At 38.1% G+C, this 19,163-nt stretch overlaps 2 protein-coding genes across 2 annotated transcripts; both read right to left on the bottom strand.

Annotated features, from left to right (window-relative positions):
• Positions 1-1,011: 1,011 nt before the first annotated feature.
• On the bottom strand, positions 1,012-3,826 carry pxmp4 (peroxisomal membrane protein 4). The gene is made up of 4 exons (XM_058630655.1): positions 3,682-3,826; positions 3,040-3,102; positions 2,756-2,954; positions 1,012-2,632 (listed from the first exon to the last, which is right to left on the bottom strand). Exons 1-4 carry the CDS (start codon positions 3,792-3,794, stop codon positions 2,363-2,365), a joined length of 645 nt encoding a protein of 214 aa, XP_058486638.1. The 5' UTR covers positions 3,795-3,826; the 3' UTR covers positions 1,012-2,362.
• A 299-nt stretch (positions 3,827-4,125) lies between these two features.
• On the bottom strand, positions 4,126-19,137 carry itcha (itchy E3 ubiquitin protein ligase a). Its single transcript, XM_058632040.1, has 24 exons — positions 19,000-19,137; positions 17,291-17,355; positions 16,897-17,038; positions 16,371-16,495; positions 15,799-15,930; positions 14,773-14,821; positions 14,425-14,609; positions 13,775-14,003; positions 13,337-13,432; positions 12,916-13,090; positions 12,427-12,496; positions 12,208-12,292; positions 11,141-11,269; positions 10,510-10,582; positions 10,199-10,270; positions 10,022-10,110; positions 9,658-9,817; positions 9,390-9,523; positions 8,703-8,843; positions 8,483-8,603; positions 8,282-8,386; positions 8,057-8,153; positions 7,907-7,979; positions 4,126-7,375 (listed from the first exon to the last, which is right to left on the bottom strand). Exons 2-24 carry the CDS (start codon positions 17,313-17,315, stop codon positions 7,276-7,278), a joined length of 2,607 nt encoding a protein of 868 aa, XP_058488023.1. The 5' UTR covers positions 17,316-17,355; positions 19,000-19,137; the 3' UTR covers positions 4,126-7,275.
• Positions 19,138-19,163: the final 26 nt, after the last annotated feature.

The raw sequence follows: 19,163 nt of genomic DNA, 5'->3' as shown, positions 1-19,163 counted from the left end.
CGACCTTTGGGTCAAATACAGCCTTTTACCTCTGTTTAACAACTAACTTTGAAAGGTGCAGCCACCATTCACATCAGGGTCACATGATGGTGGTGGAGGACTGGAGGGTTTTACTATCCTCTCAGTGTCGGCTCACACGTAGTTTCATTCAGTTTATAGTCGGGATTAAATAACAATGTGATGTGAGGTTTTAGAGCTTTGTACTTCACTTGTAACTTACGACAAACTGCTTAAATAGTTTTAACATCCTTTGTGTTCTACAAAGAAAAAGTTCAACCTTTAGAATTGAATATGCATTAAAGGAACTTATGAGTGTAAGCAGAAGTCAGATGTTGCAGGATGTTGAGGTTTGTTTTGGTTTTTGTGCTTTCGATACTCTTGGTTTATTCAGTGACACCCCATCATATATTGTAAACTGGTCATATGTCTTGATGCTAAGCTTTTTTTTTTCAGTAAAATAAGGTGTTATATGAAGACTATTTCCCTCTGACTGACATAGAGGCAGAAATTGGTATGGAATAAAACTGATTTGTAGTATCTTTTCACTACTCCTAATCAAAAATAGTAAAACTACATTGAGGAATCGCGTACGTGTTTTATTTTAAATGAGTTTACATAACCACGTGTGTTTAGACACGTGATGTGTGTATCAATTCCAACAGATTCTCTACCGTGATTAATTAAACAGGAATTAGCAACGGGTGAGATGCATGACTAAAACACTTATTTAGGTGTTATTGAAAATGATAATAAAAGCACACCTCGCACCTTTTAAACCAACTTAATCACATGCACATGAGCAAAATGAACTTTTGCAGAGGTGCAGCAGGGAGTAGTTTGATGTCTCGTCTTACTGAAGATTCCTGAGGAATGAGGGTGTCTCTGGTTATTGAAGGTGAACACAGTACATGTGAGTCACAGGCTAAACCACAACAATGAACAATCTTCGTCGCCTTGTGTTTGATGCTCAGTGTTGTATGCAAATGGCTGTTGTTCGGTGTTCAGTACATATTATACAAAAGAATGCAGTTGTTTTTATTATTTAACCAAATTGGTTGATAGTAGTATTGCTGATATTAACATAATTGTGTCCCTGCACGTTGAAAACAGATTGCATCAAACGTTTTTTTGCTTTCTATTTACTGACACACTTGTAAAAATCAAAGTTCCCACAATCAAACGAAGTGAAATTATCAAGTAACAACATCAGAATTTGAAGTTGTTTTTTGTCAAATAACAATAGTGACATGATGCTGGTGTATTTCCTTAGTGGATATTCAGTGTCAAACAAGACACAAGACAAACAAGACTAACCCAAGACAAAGAGTTGAATCAAAACATTTTGCCATAGTACTTCAGGCTATAATCAAACAATAAAACCAACATTCAAAACCCTAGAATATTGTTAATATTCCTCTTCTGGTAATACAAGACGCAGACACCTCTCACCTCTGCAGGACTGAATATTGTATTGTGATGTTCCACCATGAAAAGAGCATCATGTATTTCTCAACTACAATCATTTTAAATCTAAAACTAAGACCAGAATTATACAAGTTTAAGGCCCCATTCAGAAAGCACAGGTTTGAATGATGAGGTTAAATTCATTCTGAACACATTCTGATCTTTATATGGTTTCTTTTTTCTAATAGTTAAGATCCTGCTTCTTGTTTTCATTGAGTAGTCATTTCATTTAAGTCCTCCTCAGCACCTGTAACTTGCCTGCGCACACACACACACACACCAGCAAACATAAACACACTAACAATGGACCCATCTGTACAGTCTGACTCGCTGTATATACATAGTGTTGGTGTGAATTTTGAAGCAAGTGAGAGAAGCTAAATCTGACTGCATGTGGTCATGGGAGATTCATCCATGATGCATTTTAATGTCAGGTGTAAACAGCTGTAGTTACTGCTGTCTCACTCAGAAATGATGATGATAACCAGGTCTGAACGAGTCCTTAAACTCTCTGCCCGTGTGTTCCTCTCTGCTTCATTAATACATTTTAGATGCTTTTACTTGCTTCTGTCCCGCAAACCATTGAAAACCATAAGATCTTCAAGTAGAGGCTTCCAGCACAGACCAACAGTGAGGCATCCTTTTTTATTAAAATGGTCCATGACTTTCTTGCTGTTTATTTATTTAATTCATTCATTCATTCATATTTTTGTTTTGTTTTTTGTTATTCAATTTGTTTTATTTCACTACTCTGATTTTTTTAATTAGTTTCCTCATTGCACTTATATGAGACTGTTTGATAGTGCTGAATCAGGTCCTTTCTTAAAAATCTAACAATAACATATATTAATGTATTATTGTACTTGGGTGAACACCATACTAGAATAAATACAAAGCTTCAGTTAGGAGCAGGAGTCCTTGGCTTGTTATAAACAAGGAAGTCTGTTATGTCGTGCCACACATTGCTGTCATGGTAGAGGTAGTTCATGGAGGACTGTAGTGAGGGCTGGAGGGTGTGTGGGTAATACTCAAACAGCCACAGAACGATGCCCCACACAAGGGTGGCAAAGAGTGGGAAAGGGTCGTGTTTAGGCCGGGGGATAAATCCTTTCTCTACAGCCAGTTTAGACAGGGCAAACAGGATCCTGGACAGCAAGTACATGTTGATCTAAGGCAAAAGAAAAGATAAATGAGTAAGGACATAACACATTCACCAGATAATGTACAAACTTAAGTGTCTTAATGTAAAAAAAAAATGGAGGATTTCTTTTTGGTTACAGGCCTGTCATACCTGGCTATTGATGCTGTTGTTATCGCCGAACACTAACCATCCACCAACACAGGCAGCTAGAAAGGAGTGAGACTGCAAACTCTTTCCCTGCATCTTCTGCTGCAAGGCCTGAAGTCCTTTGTATGTGAACACAAAGTATGCCAGGTTGCGGGAATGGGTGTAAGTTGCCTTCAAAATGGCCCTAAGCTTGTCCTTCAAACTATCACGGGGAAGAAAACATTCGGAAGTCAGCGGGATCTGCATGCCGTCATAACAAAGCGAGTCAATTCTTACTGCAGACTTACCTGCCACTTCTGAAGAGAAATGTCATCACCAAGGCGTGTGGGGCTCTGATTTTAGCCCCATATCTGTGAAATATACATATACATCATCAATAACTGTTGATGAGGCTTATGAACTCAGTGAACTCCTTGCCTTAAAAGGTGTCCGCTGCACTTTCTCTGATAGAATGGACTCGATTAACTTGAACTATGAAAGAAACTATGTTTAACTAGGTTTAGTTTAATTTAGTATTTAATTTAGTATTTATTATGCTCTGAAGTTATTACTATTGATTTAGGTATTTATTGCACATCTATTTCTGTTGTTGTTCATGTTATAAACAAGCTGAATGACAATAAAGTTAACCTTAAACTTCGGTAAACTGGCTTTGTTAAAGTTGCAGGTCCATATTCAAGCTATAAACGTAGGAAATACACCTAACACTACATAATACATGTATTAATTGAATAAGTCTGAACTCTTTCGGAACAGAATAATCGCTGCTGAGCCACAGATGTGTACGTTATAATAATATTGTCCTTCCTACTGTATAGTTACTATTGCAGCAACAGTAGCAGTGCGAGTGTCGTTTGACAGGTGAACCGTGCTACAGTGCTTTGACTCGTTACGTCTTGTTTGTTTGTTTATTGCATTTGTTCACTCACACGACGCCGTTTCGGAATCCCTTCAAAACCGCCAGAGCCGCTTTATGTTTTTCCTGCTGCAGAAGATTATTGATAGTGAACAGAAGCGTTTTCAGCAGGTCAGGAGCTGCCATGGCTTCAATCGCTCAGTCTGCGAACACAAACTCACGACGCACACGGCGTTGTGTCACAGCGAACGTTCTCCCCGACGCAGTATTGGTTCCTACCATATGTGCTCACGGGTCAACCAAAGATTTGAAAGATTATCTAAAAAATGTAATGTTTTTAAAATGGAAATGTAATCTATAAAGATACATGTAGAAATAATATATAGTTTTTGTTTGAGAAAGCATAACCTAGCCTATATATTGTTAGAGGACAATATGAATAACAATTATAACCTTATGTTTATTCAAGAGCAAAATACAAACACAAATAACAAATATGGTAAATCACCTGCAGAAGCCCAGTATTAAAATCATTTTTATTACAATCAATCCAGTTCATTCTTACATGAAACCAATTTTCAAAATAAATAGTATTCTACCACTGATTTCCACGAATTAGAAAAGAGTTAGAGATTCAAAAAAATAAAAAATAAAATGAAGCATCCTCATCATGATTTACAATGCAATCAGAACAACTAGACCACTACTTTGCATAATTTCTAAACATGTAACTGCCAAATTATTTGAAACACAGCAGTGATTCAACAGTGAAGTGGTTAATTCAGTCAGTTTGGTGGGTCAGTGTGCTACATCATTAATAGTAATCTGTTAAACATATTCAACTTTTTTATTTTTTTTTTTAATCAAGATTTTATTTGTTTTATGGTCTGCATAAAAAAAAGCAATGAAAGCAATAAGTCAGTATACCAGTAAGAACACACCAAATGCTGTACATGTATGCACACGTGCATTCAATTACTGCCAATCTGCGGCAAAAAGAGCTTCAGTCAGTAAGAACAACCAGCATTTTATTCATTACCAGCTAAATAAAACTGTATAAAAAAAACTTCCTTGCCTTCATTTTTTTTCCTGTAAACTAATGTTAGTGAAACTTAGTCGTAATTACACATTTTCAATCATCTGGGATACATTTTTATATTATAGCCTGCAATGATGCACCACACCACACCACATAATCACACTACTGACTTTGAGTCATTAAAAAGATCACATTACAATTAATAGATTTGGCTCGTCTCATATTAAGCAAAGAAGACAAAGGAATACACAGTAACACGAGACAATACTGTCTACAAACAGAACAACCTAGTATCTTTGCCCTGTTAATAAAACATTTGAAACAGCAGTGATGAGTGAAACATCTCTAAGAAATATTAAGACCTGGTTTCCTTACAAAAAAAAAACTGCTTAAGAGGACAAATCTGTGAATATATTTTCAATGATAAAATATCACTAAATTTTTACTTAAAAGCTACTTCTTTGTTTACATTTTAAAAGTCAAACAGTGACAATTAATGTGTGTAATTACTGATCATCCTTGATCTTTGCGGAAAAAAAAGCTATGGTAGACCGTCTCTGTAGAGTTTTTGTTGAAACGATACTTGCCTTGAAACTCAAAAAGAAGCTTAATTAGTGAAACTATGTTTGGGCAAAGCCATGAAATACACTATTTCTGCAAAACTTGAAATACCTCACACCCTATAAAACTAGGGCCAATTACTATTAAATTATTTAAATCAGGTGCTATACGTAAGAAATGTATTACATTAAGATATAAAATAATGTCATCAGAGATGAAGGAAATGTTGAATTGAATTGTGTATATTCACAAAAGAGATTTTTATTAGCCCGCTACAAGCTCCGTCTATGTTTTGGTTTGGTGTTTTTGTCTGTTGCGCTACCCACGTCTGACCCTTCTGGTAATGCTGCTCACAGAACTTCAACATTAACAAACACTCTGTCAATGGATATCTAACATATATAATGTTTTTACGGTACGTTATTGTCACGTGTCCTGTTTTTTTTCACATGATGATACTTCTCTGCTGCCATTCTAAAGCAAACTCACTTTCAATCTGCACCTGTTGCTGACGCACGTGGAAATTGATGAAAGTGGTTCAGTGTTTATAAAAACTAAATAAACAGTGGGGCAGTTATGTGTGTGTATGTGTTTGTGCATGAACTCAGTGTAACGATCAGTTTACGTGCAGATCGAGTGTTTAGAAAATGTCCCGTGAGTGGCAGTCCAACTTCTCCAATGTTTTGAATGGGGATTGCAGTGACATATTTTACATACAGCACCTCCAAAAGTCTCCAAATCATGGTGGGGGAGGGTTCCACTGTGTGGGTATATATGTATATATTTAAATGTATATATATACACACATTAACATATTTTCTATCTTTAAGAATATTTACATAGATGCTTATGATTGTGTCTCTTCATTCAGGCTCTAAGGTAATACTTAAACTGCAACCATTCAGTGGGTATCAGTGATCCAGCAAATCATCAGTAAAATCTCATGATTATTGAGAGACTTACAATACTTCACACTCCCAAGTCTCACACACTTAGAAACTCAGAAAGAAAAGTGTCTATCATAGTCACGTAGGCTAATAATGTACTGAATAAATAGCAGACCATTTAGGGAAGGCAAAGTTTGCCCACGCAAATCACAAACAAATCCGTTCTGCCATATTTCATAATGGGAATTTAGATCTAAAGTATATGCACAAACTTGGCAAGGTGCTTTAAAAAAAAAAAATTCAAACTGTTGTTTGATTCCATTACTGACAAAACATTTTCTACAAAACTATTGCACATTAAAAAAAAAATACGACCTCTCTTAAGAACAATCACAATGGTCTCATACTGCTCAACTATGTTTTTAGATTTGATGCCATTACTTAGGAAAGAAAATCAACCTGTCAAAATAAAAGAAAATTATAATAAAAATAGCATGATTATTTATTTATTTATCAAAAGTCATTTAAAAAAGTATTTGCTATGAGAGTCAGTCCATTCCGCTACTGGGGGAAAAAAAATAATTTGTCCATTCAAGAACAAAAAAGTCAGACAGACCCCAAAGTACATATGTGTCTTTTAAGTTGCTTCTAGATATGTACCCTTTTATCTCAATTCAAAATGCACAAATGTGTTGTTTTTTTTCTTCCCCCCATAACCATTAATTATGCATAGACCTAACAGGCGGCGCTTCAAATATTCTACTGCAAAGATTCACAGATTTACATGTAGAAACTGCACTTGCGTAATATCGAGCAAGTGCAGACGTGACAGAGTGAGAAAGACGTCTCCTCCGTCTCCACACCTGCTCAGTGGGTTGAGCAGGTAAATGAGATCAGCTAGATTAGAGACAAACTAGTCATAGGGGGGTGAACCCTCGTAAGCCCGTGTCACAGGAGTCTTGTCAAGCTAATTGACAAATTAAATAAATCTAACTAAATATCTTACAAATCTTTAAGACTGCATATGTTAGTGTGACAGAAACATATTAAAAAAGAAATCACAGCCATCTACCAATACGTATATATGTGTCTCCTGGCTGCAATCACAATCTGAAAGTGCTTTATCCTGAAATGGGTGTCTCCTCCACCCGATCGTGCTGCTCCTGCTCTTACTGTGGCATCACTCCTGCCCAAAGCCTTCTGTCTCCTCTATGGCAAACATGAGCTTCTCCTTCAGCTGCTCGTAGCTCTTGTAAGGAGGAAGGTCCAAACGATTAAAGCTAAGGTGGATAAAAGAGACAGAATCTCAATGCTGGAGTCAACAAACCAGAGGATAAATGCAATCAAATGCAATCGAATCACACAAAAAGGAAATGAAGTAGCTAATGATCAAGAAAGAATAATCAGAAATAATATGTATATTATCTAATGTCAGCAAATTATGCATTACTGAAAAAAGGGCCTAGCTGTTTTTTATTATTAGCCTTATATTTGAGTTTCCTTTCCTTCTTGTTGCGTGCTTCTATAATTATTTCGTGACATAACCTGCCAATGCTTCCTGAATGATACTGCACGTGAGCATCTACTAAATAAACACAACAAACTGAGACTACACTATATTCCGATTCTCTACATCTAAGCCTTTTCAACAAAGGAAGAGTTGACTTAGTACTTAAGAAGTTGAATCATAAGTGGGTTTGGTCACAAGAGTTTCATTCTGTATCTACTGTATGTGGATGTGGGATTTGGCAAATAGCCTAAACTAGTTGTTTGGGTGAGTATACAAGCAGACGCAGAACAGCTGAACTTACCATGTGTGGCTTCGTGGAAGCCAGTTGTCTTTGCCCACTTTCTCAATACAGAACTTTTGAGGGCCATTGCTCCCTATAATCATCAATAACAAGCATTAAGAACATTAAATAACATGCTGTGCATGCGTGTGTGTGTGTGTGTTTACATACCCATCAGGTCAGTGAAACCACCCACAGGAAGGCGGCATGTTCCTGTTACGAACTGGAGCAGCCGCATCCTCTTCTCGTTGTCCATCTCCTTCACAAACTGTCAATAGATCATACTTAAGTACTTGCACTTAAATTCAGTGTTGCACATTTTAACAATTAATCACACTACGGAATGTTTAGGTGCCAATTTCAACCCCAGTTTTGGAATCACTGGTATAGACCAACCTGCCAGAACCAAAGAATCTGCTTGCTGCTTCGGGCGTAGTGCCTGTAGATCGTGTTTCTTTGCCAATCCACCAGGTCTATCTCCTGCATACCACAAAGCATCACCTACAGACAAGAAGGAAGAATTGTTTTCATTGTACACAGAACTGGCTGTTGGAATCTGTGTTACTGAGGACAAAAATACCATAAATATGTCCTTACCTCTAATTCCTTAGCATCAAAGTACTGAAGGTATTGCTGGGGCAGAACTTCATTAAATCCCTCAAAGAATGCCTGAGTCTGCTCCTCCACACCTCTGGAAAGCCTCCACTCTGCCACCAATCTGAAAATAAATGAAGATGAGAAGATAAACAGAGCAAAGGTTCCAGTCCAGCTTGAGAGTGTGTTGGCTGAGAAGCAAACAAGGACGTGTTTGTTGTACCTGATGTATTCCTCTTTGTTTTCCTCAGTTACTAGGACGTTACCTCCATCTGCTTTCAGCTCGTGGGTGGTGACCTCCCCCAGGATTTCCTTGTCAACTGAGAAGAACATCTCCAAACCGCACTCCTCTATATTGTTATCCCTGCAGGGCCAGAGTCATTACCAGAATTAACAAGGTTAAACTAGGAAAAAAAACATTGGTTCGCTATATATATATATATATATATATATATAGATATACTATATATAAGTATATCCATATACCTCTGTTTGAATACTACAGCTCCACAATTGAATATCCATTACTGTGTACTTTCAATATAAGATAATCAAGGATGTACAACAGCAGATGACCAACATTTCATTGTAACCCTTCCCATCAACCCACCAATACAATTTGGAATGTGTTTCATTCACAAGTAAACGGTACATTTAGCCCACAATTCTCAATTATACCAGAATAAACAGCCTCATGCTCACAGAAAGAAGCAAAGCAGCTCCAACAGCTCAGAGTACATATTAGTCTCTTCACTTAGATGCGCCATCATATACCTAAATTTGGCACAGATATATTTAATGCGAGAGCATAAGTGAGTACTAAGAATTTGATTATATCATTAAAAAGAAGAGTTCAGTACACAGCCCTACACATCAAATTAAACATTCAGTGTTCTTTCCCCAAACATACTTGATCCAAATGAGTGAGTTGTAAAACTCTGGATCTATGGACTCCAGATCTTTGAGAGCAAGAGGTTTGTTCAGGATGCGCTTGTAAAAGGGCAGAGAGAAACCTGTGTCGATGAATTTGCCGTGGAACAGCGCCTGAAAAAGAAACGCAGGTTTGTAGGGTGAACGGTTGTTTTATTCTGTGCCAAATGGATCATGGCATCTTCACTGTGTGTTTAAATGTTGATGGCACAACAATTAGCAATATGACGACAATGTGTTTCAGTTACCATGGCAATGAAGCGTCCAATGAACCTGAAGTACTTGAGGTGATCAGGGTTGATGTAAGAGGCAGGGTTGATCTGCAGGCAGTAGTTGTCCTTGCCAGCATACTCAAACAAACAGTACATGGGGTTCAGTACCTCATGAGACAGCAAGAAAAACCACTCCCTGTAGATAAAACGACAGAAGACAAAACAGTACTTGAGTGCACTGTTGAGCAAAATCTTGTAGATCGGGATTTTAAAACATCACAAGATGCTATGTAATTATTTCAATACATTTTGTGACAAAGGGTGATGTGGGCAAAACACACCCCACATGATTCACGCTTACATTTGGAACTGATGACAAAAGAAATTCAGTTGAACTCACCTGGCCACACCCCCATAGTCCAACCCCTCCTCTCCCGGGAATATAATCCATAGTCTCCGCCTCAGATCTTGAGGGTGGAAGCTCATGATCTTTGAACGCAAATTAAGAATAACCGTTAAAAAAACCTCCTCGAGACAAAACTTGAGCATTGACTACACAAACAGGACAAATGATCACCTGCTGGAATGAGTCCTCAAACAAGGTCTTTCGGGTAACAGAAATCTTTATGTGCTGAGACATTGACATTTGCTGCAATAGGAAAAAAAAATAGAAACATATAAATATCCACATTTTAGACAAACCCAGCAACTGGGCTACGCAATTTGTAATTCATATTTTTATATTCAAATAACAGACAAATGATTCTGAAGCAGATGTTTTTACAGTTCTGTATCAGCACTTGTAACCAGTTACATAAGAACCAAGAACTTTATCATGAGAGATAAAGCCTTTGAGCACGTGTGATGGGATGTACATTTGACACATACCTGACACCAGAACCTGAAGTATTGCACTTTGGCTTTAAAGTCCCTGACATAGGTTATCTGTGGCCCGTTCTCACTGTGGAAAAGATCAGAAAAATGTATCAATGTCAGATAAGCAACAACATTTGCATGTACATGTATCTCTTTGAAAAGATGCATAAAAAGTGCAAAAAGGCTGCCATTTTGTGTCGGCTTATCAACATTGAACGCTATGAGCACTGAATACACGACCACTAATCACTTGAAAAATCTATTTTATTTATTTAATCAACTCAGCCTTGGTCCAAACTACTTTCTAAATTAACTTCAAACCAAAGAATTTCAAACATATGTAAAAGCATAGAAAAGTGGTTATTTGGACCACAGCTTCACTTTCCAAACATTTCTCCCCAACCTGCCAATCTAACCTGCCGCAAAATGACCAATTTATGTAAATAATCCACTTAATTTGGCCCTCAAAATATACAAAATAATGTATTAAATTGATTTAATTCAAATAATTTTACAGGTAGGACTCCTTCTGTTACAGTATATTGTTAATAAACTCATCCAATGTCTCCTTATGTTCAGGTTACTTTAATAATTACTCAGAGAGTACATTCAGACTCGTTACACCAGCACTCCAATAACTTACAGTGAAGATTTCCCAGTGCGTGGGTCAATGTAGGTTGTGGTTCGCCTGTTGTGGTCTACAAAGTACGGAATGCCATCTACAGTGAATCTCATCTCCCAGCCCTCTGGCAGGGGCTTGTCATTCAGCAGCCTGAACAATATAAATGCATAAAACCAACAGCTGATTGATGACACAATGCAGGCATTACAAGTGAAACTGAGGGGCAAAATTGGTGGTTTTCAATTTGTGCCAAAATTATACATTCCTAAAAATATTGCTGTTGGGGTTTCTGATATATTTGATCAAATCTAATTCAAAATCTTCAAACATCTTTATTTTTAAGTTTACAAAATGTTTATATTATTTTTTTAATTAAAAAAACATAGAATACAGAGGTATATATAAATACAGGAGGGAAATGTAAAAAGGAATATTAACCACAAAAGTAAAAAGAATTGATTGAATATGCCCTTGAGATATAACAAGCAGCTATTCTAATATATTGCCCAACAGTCTGGTTCATTAAAGCAGTGTTCACTCACATACCCTTTCCCTTTTGCACCCATAGTTTCCTCATTAGTAATAGTTTATTTACTGTATGATTCAGTGTAGGTAGAGTTTAGAGAAATCAGTTGCAAGACATTTAAAACAGCCCAATGTCTTTGAAACCATACTTCTTAAATTATTTATATTTATATATTTATATATAACCATAACTGCAAGGCTAATTGTGTGTGTTTGTGTCAAACTACTATGAAGTTTCAAAAGGTTTCTAGGGGTTTAATTTTTATTTTTACTTGATGAGGCAGCCATTTCTGCATTTGGCTTCACGCTTGAGGTTAAAGTCTCAAATGCTGTTATCAATCATGTCCCATTGCTGTTATACAGGGAGCAAATGGTATAAACATAAGACAGTCTGTAAATCTGTTTACACACTTCTTCACAGATGGATGACAGATTAGTGCCACTCACAGGCGGTAAAGTGAAAGTACAATTCAGGTAATCGTGCTTAATCTGTAGAACCACTAAGTGACCCAATGACAATGCTTTTCATTATTCTATTAGCATGACAATACAAACACACTTACCCTTGCCTCCTGGGATCCTCCCACTGTGTCATCCGAGTTGGATGATGAACAAAATACACCCGGCCATTGGTATCTGTTCTCTTTTCTGGCAATAAAAAAATGCATTACATATTTTCTTCAGTTTTAAATCATCTTTATACATGTCTACTAAAGCATAGCCTTAGCAACCAATCTACATTTCAGTGACTACAACTTAACTAAATGCTCAGTCATATTTACCCCAACCATGTGGCAGTGGCCCCATCGGGTCAAACTCTTTATTGGCTGTAGCTGTCAACTGGTCTTGAAGCTGAGCAGAAGAGAGGACACAACAACAGTTTATTACTAAATTCCCTTTACTGAAAACCATGATGCAGGAGAAGAAGAAACAACAGAACTATTGGATACTCTCAAGAGGGCAGTAGTTTTATCCTGCAGGGTGCTGAGATGATATTTAGAGGATGCCCATTTTTTTGGAAAAGGTATAATCAATTATAATTTATGCTTTATGCTCACCTTTAGTGAAATAAATTCAACCAGAAAATTTACATCAGGAAAGTTGATAAACTGCTTATACATTAGCCATAATATTTATACAGTGTGTAGGCCTCTTATCCACTTCATTCTATAATTAACGCAAGGCGGACAATTATTGGTGACAAAGCATCAAGCTATTTCATGAACAATGAAAATAGCTAATCCCGTAACAAAGAATGTGACTGCTCTCACCCCATAGATAAACCTCTGGTTAAACTGATGCATGGCTCCCTGAAGCTGGCTGCGCTGGTTTTGCCACTCCTCATAGTTACGCACTGACTCCTGTGTGGGACGCTGCCATGTTGTAGTTCGGGTTATGTGATCGACAAAGTACACCCTACCCATCGGGTCCACCCTGCGCTCCCACCTGCAGAAAATAGAGAGGAGATGTCAGTGTTGATTTCACAATGCAGCATCTCCCTAACACAGGAACACACAGTTCTACTGGAACTGCATCGTTGATATTGAAGCTGATAAATACAAAAAGTTAGATATGTCTCCACTAATCTGGGATTAATTCCATGGTAAATTAAAATTGCATAGTCCCAAAGAGAAAATCAAGAATCGTGTTTGTATTGAGGATATACAAAATATTAAAAAAGGGTTTTGATACCCTGAAGGCAGAGGCTCGGGCCTTTCCCAGGTCGTCCTTTTCTCAATGTGATCCACATAGTACACCCGACCATTTAGGTCCACCCTTTGTTCCCACCTGCAGTCAGCAGAATTGAGTAAGCACAGAAGAAGAAGGTTTTGAAAGGTGACTGAGAGACACAGAGTTAAGGTGAATAATCCAATAAAGAGACATTATTTCAGATCTGGTATGTACAATATCTATAAATAGGGTTATGCATATATTGAGTTTTAAAAAACATTGATTTTGCTCTTTCACAGTCACACAATGTTTAGTGATCCATCCATCCAATTTGGTATATAGTGAAATGTATAATTGTTTGGATATGACATACCTATATCTGGGTGAGATTTTTGTCATATGCCCAGTCCTACCTACTAAGAGTGTCAACAATGAAGTGCACTGCCTTGTTCTTTTTACCCTGGTGGCAGTGGAGTATTGTTTAAGGGTGTGATTCTCGGGGTTGCTGCGGCCAGAGCTGCTGGGTCAGAGGGACCTGGTTTGGGACCACACGCTGTCTGCGAAGAATTTGTGGCTGCTGCCCTGGAATCACCCGGCTGATCTGAAACTCCACTGGCAGACATCTGACAGGAGCCATCAGAGGCCGGACCGTCACTCAGCTCACTAGGAGAAGAACTGCTGGAGGAGGCTGTGGAGGAGAGCAATGATAATGACTAAAGTTTGAGGACATCAGTAAAAATGGACTAGATGCCTCTGATGCATCTTTGACTAATAGGTCCTTTATTAAGTATGGTTTTAAGATTAAGAACGCCTTCTTACCAGGGTAACAGAAACACATACTCCTTCCTATACAGTAAACTTGCTCTACTTACTCTCCTATTTTATCTCAGATGGTCTTTCGTCATGTCTGTCTGACTTCAAGCTAAGTTTCCCACCTGTATATAGTAATCTGAATTAAACTATAAAAGGGCAGATTGTGTTTCCGTATCTGAAAGATCTGTGGTATGTGAGAATGTGAAAAGCCCGGTGTAACCAGTACGTCAAATTACCTGTGACCTAATATATTGTTAAGTCTCTGATGTCACTTTGATATGTCATGTTTTCCATACTTGGAGAGGCGGCAGGTCTCTGAGGTGTTGGAGGTGGAGGAGGAGGTCCGGCTGGTCTGGGAGGATGTGAGGCAGTGGAGTCTCCTGGGGACTGGGAAAAAGGGGCCGAATCGTTGACAGTGAGGCCATTAGGTACAATGACCCACTCCTCTGAGTCACTGGAGAGAGACGTGTCTATGCTTGACCTGTGAAGATGAATGTGAAAATGAACATGTCTGACAATATGCAGGTATAGTGTATTTATTATCTACTCAAAAGTTACCAAATTAAATTTAAAACTAATGTGTTTTTGTATTACAAAACAAATACAAAATGCATGTACAGGTCGACAATGAAACGTTTTTAAACCTCTTTCCAGCGTCACCATTTTCTTCCACATTCCCATTTGAAACAGCAGCTAGAATGACAGAAAATTAAAGAAAATATATTCAGGAACTACAGCCTATTGGCAAGGTTAACTGAAACACCAATCATTTGTAGTGTTCAATAACTACAGTACAAAAGACAAATACTAAAGAAAATCAGATCAGCAAATCAGCTTTCTGAATATTCTAAACCCACCGAAAAGAGTTGGTATAGATAAAGATCCTTCGATAATATATTTGGATAATAATTGTGATCCAGATGTGTCATAAAAGCAACATTTTACAGTTGCCAACAGATTTGTCTGTGGCCTGTGACATATGCATTGGGGTTTTCTGTCATAAAAGCAAATTTGTTTGTAACTGGCAGGTTTATTTGCGCCAGAATGCAAGCATGTTATCTAAATACTAGAGCGGCAGTATGCCAGCTCATTTGGTTCAGTGTAAATAAGCAATAGTGGCGTAACAAGGGCTCTTCCTAATATAGCTAGAACTACAATGACTGCAGAGAAAATGCACTCATCCCCACCGACATTATACAGTGCACAATCAACTTTAGATTTACCTCCAGCAATGAACCGGCAAAACAGTTTTGCCTCATTTTTTTTTTATTTTTCAATGTCTTATTATCTGGAGGAATTCTGCATCTGCTTCTTATCATATAAGAAGCAGTCAAAGTTAACAGGTCTGAGTTGCCACACAGTCCACTAAGACATACATCTCTCAACCTCACCTAATTACTCACTGCTGCTGTGTCATCTAGTGATTTGACATGTCACCTACTTCATTCTTAGGAGCATTCATAAATGATTGATAATTATTACCATTCAGACCATACTTCAGAGCTGGCATAGGTATTTTTTTTACATTTTTATTTTATAAATCACTGATGACTAAGAAGCATAAAGAGACAGGACGAATCTCAGTACGTTTTTGATGATTAATTATCTATTCCTAACTGTGTTCAACCTCATATTTAAACTCTTTGTGTGGTTCCTTATTCATTCCTTACCATAATCTCTCTGTGCAGGGTTGAACGATTCAGGATCCACCTGCATGCCATCCAGACAGACTGACAGGTCACCTACAACATCCTGGGGGTCTCTGTCAGAACACAGCTGCAGTGTTTGCACCACCTCACTCACTAGTAAGGAAACATAGTCAACATGTTGAGCTTATCAAAACAGTACTAAGCTTATCAAAGCCCAATAAAGCAATCCCATAACAAATCCAGTATAGGCATTTAGGCATAAGTGTGTACAGGGTCTTAAATGTGTACAGCATCTGCTGGTTATAACCGCTGAACAAACCCTGACAGCAAAATTACAAGGGATATAACTTGTTATTGTCCTGAAATAGCTGTCATGCAGTGGGAGGTACTTCCTGACTGCCTAATAATGCTCTGTGGGAATCATCCCCTATGATCTTCAGTAGTTAGTTCAGCTAACTACTGAAGATGACTTTGACCCGGATGACTAAGAACCTTTACAGACATGACGATCACCTCTGATCCAAACCAAATTCAAATCCAAGATCTTACTTACAAATGGAAAAAATAGTTCACAGAAAGTAATGTGAACTCACATTTCAGGTCATTGGTTCTGAGGGTCTCAAGGATCTCCAGTGTGGCCATTCCCAACAGAATGTCTGCCTTCAGTGTCTGGTGACTCCATACACGAAAGATGAGCTTGCTGACCGGGGTCACAATTCTTTAGAAAAGTAAGAAAATGTGAGGGTTTAGACGGCTGTCTAATACATTTTGGGTAACAACGTAAACTATTTCAGATTTGATGGAGTCTGAGAGAAATTACTCTGCTACTAAAACTGTGTTTATGGTAGGATACAATGTGGTTGGGCCATTAATTTTATTTAACAGTTGTTAAAATAATTATACACACTAAGCCCGTTTGATGGTACAGCCAAAACAGTCATCACAAAGTAGTGTTGGATGCATGGATTGTGTGGTTGGCCTTCTCTTTTTATTCAGATGTCATGCTTAAAATAAATGTGTTCAAATAATATCGGAATTTTGAACGAGCACAGCACACGGTAATCGGCTAGTTGTTGCCAATTGCTTCTTCTGCTACCACAATCACAAGAGTCGACTTACACTGTAAGGGCCTGCTTCCATTTTGGACTGTGAGTGTTGTTGCACTTCTCTGTCCTTTTCGACTGGCCATCCACAGCTACCTCCACATATGGACTGGGTCCAAACCAGGTCTTTTTGTTTTCCTTCAGCCTGGCTGAAAGCACTAGAAATGCAAACAAATAATACATAATATGAAAAACAGAGGGTCTTTAATGAAAAAAATGACCACCATATGTATATGGCCATACTGTAAGTCTACTTCTGAACACAGTAACACTCACATTGTAAGAGTTATTTTTCAGACTTTTTCCTTCTAGAACATATCTACCCAGTACCCATAGCCTGCCAAAATCAAACATGACTTATTACTGTAATTACTGTAATTCTCGTCTTGATTTTGTAATAATAAACTTACCTGTGACTTGCAATTGGGCCTTCATGGCTCTTCCATAACCCAGCAGTCTTATTTGACTGCAACAACTGCAAACAGACAGATCAAATGTAAACATGGGATGTCCCATGCAGGTAACGTAATTAAAGAGTCAATAGATATTTAGGCTGCTGAGGTAGTGGAAACAAATATGGAATCACAAGTCTTAACCAATACACATAGCTGTGATATTACAGTGAAGAGGAAAGATTCAAATTAACTTTTTGTTTTTGGTGTTTTAGCACAGTTGGCACCCACAATGTTGCATTACTGTGACCTTTGTGTCTTTCTTGCTGTTCAAGTTCAACTTTATATGTCCAAACAAGATCTACCACAATTTGCATTGCAGCATAGTGCAAGACATGAAATGACAACAAGACCAGAGACATGAAAAACACACGCACAAAGAAATAAGAAACAGCACCACGGCGATGCCTCTTCCTCTACTTTGGGATGCTCCACTCTCTGCCTACTCCTCTCCATTATCATGGAAAATACACAGATATTTTAATGGATTGAAGCATTAAAAGGTCTTTATTGTGGATGTTAGGATATGGACTGATTAAAAAGGGGAAAGTGTTGGAAGAATAAAAAGAAGATAGTCGTGCAACGTTGTGGATGGTTAAAGCTGCCATAACAATCCAAAAACAAACAAGCAGGTGAACTAAGTAATTCAGTGGCAAGAGATGAAGCAATGGATGAAGAAGGCAGCAGCAGTGAGGCAACATTACAGATGCCAACTGCTGTTAAACAACACTACTAAACACCACTTTCCTGAAGAGCTTCAACAACTCTTTCCCACATCTTCATGATGTGGCTAATCAACTTTATACCTCTGTAATTACTACAATTCTGCACATCACCCTTGTTCTTGAAAATCAGTACCACTATACTCCTTTTCCATTCCTCAGACATTTTCTCGCTTTCCGAGATCGTTCTTGACAATCTGATCAAAAAGTCCACCGCTTTCTCTCTAATTAAGTACTCCAGGTCCAAGTGATTAAACAAGGAGCCCACAGTGATCCCATAAAAACACAGCAATCCCATAACACAAATATGCATTCATATAAATACAGGTGTGGGGGATATTGCAGAATAATTTATAAGGCAACATTATACAGATATTGCTGTCACAGTTGGTCTGGTCTCACCAGTTTCAAGTGCCTTCCATAACAGACAATCCCTTCCGTAACCTGGCTAAATTAAATCCCACTAAGCCTTCCTTTCTATTCTTATATATCTCATAATATCCCTTGACACAGTACGGAAAAGTAAACAATTTAATGCCGGGAGAGCTGGTTACATTCATGTAGCTATAGAAGAATATGTAATGGATCAAAAAGCAACATAAGATAACATTCAACACTAAGGCAGTCCTTCGTGCTACGTAAGGCTTTGGCTGCCAGGTTAGCAGGAGGGTTAGCCAGGAGATTACTTGTCAAGACAACTTAAAACATCGGTTTTCCAGGTGGTATTTTCAGGTGTATTCCTGACTATAATAGTTCTTGAGAATTTCCACAGAGATTGAGAAATTCCACCACCAGGTGCAACTTTGCGTGCGTCGTACTGAACACCGAAGCTCTAGCGTCAACTAACATTAGTGATGCTAACAGCAGCCGGCTCCTTCAGCTGCTTCGATCGATCGTTAGAGGAAATTATAGATTATCGCACAGTGAACGACGACATGTGCGTACCTGATGTAAGCAGGTGATAAAGAGCCACACAGACTTTAGATTCAGCGACGCCTATAACGTTGACAGGTAGCCGCCTGATGCCATCAACACAGCCCCGTGTTCCATTAGCTTGCTAGCTAGGACGGCGCCCAATTTCCCGTCAAAGTTTTTCAAAATAAAAACAC

Source organism: Solea solea, chromosome 6, assembly GCF_958295425.1.
Source record: "Solea solea chromosome 6, fSolSol10.1, whole genome shotgun sequence".
In the NCBI taxonomy this organism is placed as follows: Eukaryota; Metazoa; Chordata; class Actinopteri; order Pleuronectiformes; family Soleidae; genus Solea; species Solea solea.
The sequence above is the reverse complement of the archived record's forward strand: the minus strand, read 5'-3'. Positions and strand labels throughout refer to the sequence as shown.